The sequence below is a fragment of the Trachypithecus francoisi genome, unplaced genomic scaffold (assembly GCF_009764315.1).
Source record: "Trachypithecus francoisi isolate TF-2019V2 unplaced genomic scaffold, Tfra_2.0 Lachesis_group18, whole genome shotgun sequence".
NCBI lineage: Eukaryota > Metazoa > Chordata > Mammalia > Primates > Cercopithecidae > Trachypithecus > Trachypithecus francoisi.
This window is the reverse complement of record NW_022681463.1, coordinates 15,289,107-15,296,095: the sequence shown is the minus strand read 5'-3', so window position 1 is coordinate 15,296,095 and position 6,989 is coordinate 15,289,107. Positions and strand designations below refer to the sequence as shown.

At 58.8% G+C, this 6,989-nt stretch overlaps 1 protein-coding gene across 2 annotated transcripts; it reads left to right on the top strand.

Moving 5' to 3' along the window:
• Positions 1–1,505: 1,505 nt before the first annotated feature.
• On the top strand, positions 1,506–6,522 carry ZIC2 (Zic family member 2). 2 transcript variants are annotated; one of them, XM_033177353.1, is made up of 3 exons: positions 1,506–2,891; positions 4,691–4,854; positions 5,064–6,522. In XM_033177353.1, exons 1-3 carry the CDS (start codon positions 1,817–1,819, stop codon positions 5,415–5,417), a joined length of 1,593 nt encoding a protein of 530 aa, XP_033033244.1. In that variant the 5' UTR covers positions 1,506–1,816; the 3' UTR covers positions 5,418–6,522. The 2 variants fall into 2 exon arrangements, with proteins under 2 accessions (XP_033033244.1, XP_033033245.1); XM_033177354.1 differs by having other exon boundaries at positions 5,027–5,233.
• The last annotated feature ends 467 nt before the right edge of the window (positions 6,523–6,989 follow it).

Below are 6,989 nucleotides of genomic sequence, written 5' to 3'. Positions count from 1 at the left end.
CACGTCTCGAGCGGCCAGGAGTGCTCGGGCCAGGCGTCCCCGGGGTTTTCGGTGTCCGCTGGGAGCTGCTCGGATCCCGGGGGAGTCGGTGGCCTACGCAGAAAGACTGGAGCGCTGGGCTGCGTCCCATTACCGACCCAGCTGAGGGCGCCTTGACCCCGCGGCCCGGGCCCGCGTCCGAGCCACGCTGGACGCCCGGCTCCCGGGAGCGCCGCGGTCGGCCGGGACTAGAAGCCGCGGCGCCGAGCTCTCGGGAGAAGCGCTGCAGGATGTCAGGCCGGGCCAGCGGGCACGTTCGGCGGCTGCCCGAGCCGGGAGCAGCTCAGGGAGCGCGGGGACCGAGGGGCGGGCCGGGCCGCGGGGCGGGGGCGCGGGATTGACTAGGCCGCGGCGGCCAATCGCGGCGCTGGGAGGGCGGGCGGGGCGGGAGTCGCCGTTAAAGGGGCGGTTTGACCGGGGGGCCCGGCCTCGAGCTGGAGGGAGGGAAGGAGGCCGGGGCGGGAGACTAGGGGGCCCGGGGGGAGGGGAGAGGAAAAGGAGGAGACAAAAAGTAAAAAATAAAAGGCTGCTGCTGCGGCGTTGGCGGCGCCCACCGAAATCCACAGAGACGGTGGCGAACGCAGCCCACCGCAGCCAAGACCTGGGAGCCCGCCTGGGCCTCACATTCGCTCGGGCCGCGGACTGCGCTCGGTCCACGCGGCGTGGCCACTAGTTCCGGGCCCAGCGCCCAAGCCCGACCGGCGGGAGGGAGGAGGCGAGCGAGAGATCACTTTTTTATTGTTGTTATTGTTTTTCAGCCCAGCCTCCCCCTCCTCCCCTCCCCCTGCTCGCCTTCTCCCCTCCCACATCCCCCTCCCCCCTACTCCCCCGCCTACTCCTCCAGCACAACTTAAAGAAAGGGGGAGCGGCGCGGCTGCTGCCTTCATCTGGGGAAATTCGTGGCCACTGCAAGTTTACTACGCGAGGCGCAGCCAATGCCAAGCGCCGTGGCCGAGGAGGGCTAAACACTGCGGCCGCAGCTTCGAACAATACCCGCCGCGCGCGGGGCGGCGCGAGCAGGGCCGCGGGGGAGGGAGCTGTCGCCGGAGCGCGCCACAGAGAGGACGCCTGGACTGCGCCTGCCGCCCCCGCGCCCCCGTCGCGGTCAGGTGGAGCCGCTGGTGCACTGGTCCGGGGTGCCAAGCGCGGATCTCGCCTCGGTCCTCTCCTCGCCCGCCTGCCTGGCTTGCGCACGGCCGCCGCGCTCGGGCACCGTGGCCCCGCCGCGGTTGTGACTGCATTCTACCGGCGCTGCTCGGCGCGGCCGAGCTCCCGGTCCGCTGGGCGTGCGAGTGAGTGTGTGCGTGCGCGCGCGGGTGCGCGCAGGGGTGGGGGCCGCGGCGCGGCGCTCGCCCCCCGGTAGCCCCCCTCTCCTCTCGGCTCCCCACACCTCCCTCCGGCTCCCTCCTCCCGCCCGCCCTCCCCTGCCCTGCCCGCCCGCCCCCGCCGCAGCTCCTTTAATACACTTTGGTTCTCCGCCTGGCTTTGGACTCTTCTCCTCCTCCACCTCCTCCTCCTCCTCCCGCGCCTCCTCCGCCGCCGCCTCCTCCTCCTCTTCCTCTCCGCGCCTTCGCTCCGCGCCCGGCCGCCTGAGGCAGAGCCAGGCGGCGGCGGAGGCGGCGGGCGCAGGAGAGCGGCTCTCAAGGCTGAAGCGGCCGCCACCACTGCCGCCTGCGCCTGGAGCCCGGTGGCCGCCGGACGCACAGCGCGGATCAGGAGCGGGAGTCGAGGCGGCGCGGAGGCACGGGGCTCGCCGGGGCGTGCGGGCGCGCTGGCCATGCTCCTGGACGCGGGTCCGCAGTTCCCGGCCATCGGGGTAGGCAGCTTCGCGCGCCACCATCACCACTCCGCCGCGGCAGCGGCGGCCGCGGCCGCCGAGATGCAGGACCGTGAACTGAGCCTGGCGGCGGCGCAGAACGGCTTCGTTGACTCGGCCGCCGCGCACATGGGAGCCTTCAAGCTCAATCCGGGCGCGCACGAGCTGTCCCCGGGCCAGAGCTCGGCGTTCACGTCGCAGGGCCCCGGCGCCTACCCCGGCTCCGCTGCGGCTGCCGCTGCGGCCGCAGCGCTCGGGCCCCACGCCGCGCACGTTGGTTCTTACTCTGGGCCGCCCTTCAACTCCACCCGGGACTTCCTGTTCCGCAGCCGCGGCTTCGGGGACTCGGCGCCGGGCGGCGGGCAGCACGGGCTGTTCGGGCCGGGCGCGGGCGGCCTGCACCATGCGCACTCGGACGCGCAGGGCCATCTCCTCTTCCCCGGCCTGCCAGAGCAGCACGGGCCGCACGGCTCGCAGAATGTGCTCAACGGGCAGATGCGCCTCGGGCTGCCGGGTGAGGTGTTCGGGCGCTCGGAGCAATACCGTCAGGTGGCCAGCCCGCGGACCGACCCCTACTCGGCGGCGCAACTCCACAACCAGTACGGCCCCATGAATATGAACATGGGTATGAACATGGCAGCAGCCGCGGCCCACCACCACCACCACCACCACCACCACCCTGGTGCCTTTTTCCGCTACATGCGGCAGCAGTGCATCAAGCAGGAGCTCATCTGCAAGTGGATCGACCCCGAGCAGCTGAGCAACCCCAAGAAGAGCTGCAACAAAACTTTCAGCACCATGCACGAGCTGGTGACCCACGTCTCCGTGGAGCACGTCGGCGGCCCGGAGCAGAGCAACCACGTCTGCTTCTGGGAGGAGTGTCCGCGCGAGGGCAAGCCCTTCAAGGCCAAATACAAACTGGTCAACCACATCCGCGTGCACACAGGCGAGAAACCCTTCCCCTGCCCCTTCCCGGGCTGTGGCAAGGTCTTCGCGCGCTCCGAGAACCTCAAGATTCACAAAAGGACCCACACAGGTAACCGCGGGCTGGGATAGGGACCAGGCGCGGAGGGGAGACACGCACAGCCTGAGAGACTGTGGGTGCCGACGCTGGGCGCAGACCGCCAGCCGGGGACCTGGAATGGGAGGTGTTTTTGCGTATATGAGAGTGCCAGCAGCTTGTTTCTGTTGGAGGATGACAGAATATTATTGGGCTGGGTTTTTCCATGTGCGGAAATCGAGTTTTAAATGATCAGCCTCACATCAAATGTATGCTTGGGTCATGCAATTGCTTCGTTTACTCAGCCCCGGTTAATAATTTCCGTTCTAAGTGGAAAGCACAAAATAAAACTGCTCTCTAATTCGGTGCCCGGGAAGCGAGCCTAGAGAGGATTTTGCCAGCTTGTCTGAATGTGCTTTTCTGCTCGGAGTGTATGTCTGTTTGAGTGGTTTGTGTGTTTTCCCACTTCTTTTACTCGGGGTCCAAACGCCCTTCCCGGGACTGTTTCCCATTAAATGAGTCTGGTGTAAGACGAAGCTGTAATGCATTTCTCATTTTAAAAGTGTTTTTAAAGCCCGTCTCGGGGTGGGTCGCGGGGCCTTTACTGTGGTTTCGCAGCAGTTTGTGAAATTCTCTAATGGGCACCAGAGAGTTTGCGATTCCCAACTTGGACCCAGGTCAGCTAGAGCCCTAGGTCAGCTAGAGCCCTAGGCAGCGCGGCCCCGCGGGGGGATCGCGTGAGAAGAGAGAACCGCAAGAGAACGCGCCTCCTGCCTCATAGATTATTCATCTATGACCAGGTCTCAGCCAAAATCGTGCCAGACGATTTCCTAAAAGAAAGCCAAATGTTTTAGCAACTTCCCCCGTCAATATTTACTCCGAAGTGGGGATGCGCCAGCGGCCTATTGTTCTCTTCCGGGAAGGGAGGGATCCGAGGTGCGAGACAAGCTTTTAACAAGGTTTAAAATTTGAGAAATTTATTTGCATGAAATGCTCGCTTTTGAGTCCTGTGTCTGAGCGGATGTCTTTAAGAAACAATTTAGGTGCTAATGGAATTTAACGTTAAACGGTCCCCTTTCCAAGTGGAACGACGTTTGAGTTCTCGCACCTCTAAATGACTCCAAGCATTTGGAATTCTGGCAACAGGATGCAGAGGCCGCCAGAAAATTAAACGAGGAGGTTTTGAAAGGCTTTGCTGACTCCCCCAACCCTCGCCCACCAGCTTGTGCCTCTCTGCAGTCATTAGATGCTGCCTTATCTGTAATATTTACCTTTTCTTCAACTTATTTTTTAAAGACTGGAGGTGAGACTAGAATTATTAATTCAGTGTGCGGAATTTTGGATGAAAAATACTGGCTCAGTCACTCTCCACAGCCCGGCCCCCAAACAACACGTAGCAACTGCAAATGTAATTGCTTACTGGCCTGGCGAGAAACCGACAGCAGCCCAGCAGCCTGTGTGATTTTGATAATGCCCCAAATATTTTGTCATCATAACAGCTTCTCTGTGGCGAGACCAACTTGCTAGAAGCTGCAAATCCAAGAAGCCCTGTAGAAAGGCAGGCAGGGCCAGGAGCTACCCCACATGCCTGAGAAATTTGAGGAGATGGGCGTCAGCCTGGAAGAAAGTAAAATATGAAATAAATGAGCAGGACTGTCAGGCGGGAAGGCGGTTAATTTGATCGTAGTTCTGCCGCAGAGGGGATTGGACTGGTTTAAGGGACCCAGCCCCCTCAGGCCCTTCTCCCTCGCCGTGGCCCAGCCCCCTCGCAGCCCGAGTGGGGGCTCTGCAGGCTCTGGGTGTCTGCAGCCAGCGCCGATGTTTGCCGTCCACAGGGGAGAAGCCGTTCCAGTGTGAGTTCGAGGGCTGCGACCGGCGCTTCGCCAACAGCAGCGACAGGAAGAAGCACATGCACGTCCACACCTCCGATAAGCCCTATCTCTGCAAGATGTGCGACAAGTCCTACACGCACCCCAGCTCGCTGCGGAAGCACATGAAGGTACCACCGCGGCGGCCGGGAGGAGGGCGAGGCAGGCCGTGCGGTGCAGCACCGGCCTGGACCACCTCAGCCGGCCTGGGAGGGTCTCCAGGGGCCAGGGAGGCCGGGGGGACATTTCTGGGGGTGCTCTCCCCCAGGGGCCCGGCCCCACAGCAGCTGCACTCACACCCAGTCCCCTCTGGTCCCCCCTCCCGGCTTTTGTCTTGCAGGTCCATGAGTCCTCCCCACAGGGCTCCGAATCCTCCCCGGCCGCCAGCTCTGGCTATGAGTCATCCACGCCCCCGGGGCTTGTGTCCCCCAGCGCCGAGCCCCAGAGCAGCTCCAACCTGTCCCCAGCGGCGGCGGCAGCGGCGGCAGCGGCTGCGGCGGCGGCGGCCGCGGTATCCGCCGTGCACCGGGGCGGAGGCTCGGGCAGTGGCGGCTCGGGAGGCGGCTCGGGCGGCGGCAGTGGCGGGGGTGGCGGCGGGGCGGGCGGCGGGGGCGGCGGCAGCTCTGGCGGGGGCAGCGGGACAGCCGGGGGCCACAGCGGCCTCTCCTCCAACTTCAATGAATGGTACGTGTGACGGGTCGGGGCCTCTCTCCCTCTCCCTGTCCCCACCCCAGCGTAGCAAACCTCCTCGCTGCTAGCAACGAGGGCACCTTGTGATCATGTTGTTAAAATTATGAAACTGATTTTTATGATGATGAAAATTTTACCAGCAGAAGGATTTTTTAAAGTTTTTTTTTTTTTTTTTAATAATAATAATCTAGGCATGAAGAGCAAAAATACCCCTTCCGGAGTCTTTGAAGCTGAAAATATAAAACAAATAAAAAATAAAAAAGTAAAAACCCACAAAAATGTTGAACCAAACCTCCCTGCTAATCTCCATGCCCACGTTCTTTCCCACCCTGTTCCCAGTCTTCTGATAAACTGTGTACATAGCGGACTCCTCCTTTCTCCTCCGAGGTGGTTTTAATGGCTTTTTGGTGTATAGAAGTTTGTCCGTTTGTAAAACTCCGGACTGCGTTCCTCCCCGCCTTCCTCCCCTTTCCTTCCCCCCTCTTTCCTTCCCCAAAGTGATGGGCTTTCTCTTTTCTCCTTTTTTAGTTTACCCGGTTTCTTTTTAAGTAATGTGGAAGAAAATGGTTTGTTTTGTATTGTGGTATTGAATATTGTGTTCCTTTTTATGAGGCAACCTGATTGTCAACTTCATGTAACTATAGACTGGAAAAAAATGAGCCGTGCCAAAGTCTCCCTTCTGTTTCTTCAGCACACTGACCCATAGCACACACATACACACCACCACCAACAACGCTTGTGAATGTATTTTTCTGTTAGCTGGGTTTACATGTGATGTTTTAGTGCTTTTGCAAGTTCAATTTGTTAGTTCCTGTATGAAAGATTGTGGGGGAAAAATAAACGTCTTGCCGTTAGCTTTTTCCGTAATAACACCCTTCCTTCTGTAAATACCCGTTACCATATTTATCCATTTGTAATTAAATTATGGTATTAACTTGCTACAGAGGAAACAATATTTATAAAGAATGTTTCTTAACTATAAATATGTACAATTGTGGGCATAAACTGTTTCAGATTTTTTATTTGAAGGTTTTAAGTGGTTTGATCATTTCTTGTGATGTTTTGAGAGTAATGCATACAGAAATATAATAAAACGTGTTGAAACTGCATGAACATACTATTTTTTCTAGCTAAGTTATTAAAGAAAATGGGGAAAGAGGCAGCTGAGAGGATGGACCTGGGTAGAGGCTCGCTGAGGCTGAGTGGGCGGGAGGCACATGCGTTCTGGGGAGGAAGGTGTGTGTCTGCCTCTTTGGCAGAAGGTCTCAAAATTATTTTCTTCGTCCTTTGTTTAATAGCTGAGAGTGAATTAAATTTTTGGAAAGCGCCTGTGAGGAATGGCGGCAGGAAGCTTCAGAGCTTCTAATGGCTCCATTATCTGAGGGAATGCCTTTCTTTCTTTCAGCTATTTGGGCTGGATTTAAGAGCACTAAACATTTCCTTATTCTTTGTTTTCCCCCCTTTCCTTCCCCCTTTCCTCTCCCTCCCTCTGAAAAGCTGAGGTACAGTTATTTTTAATTACACATTTAAAACTGAGCAGAGTACTTTCTTTTTGAACTTGGCCTAATGATTATAG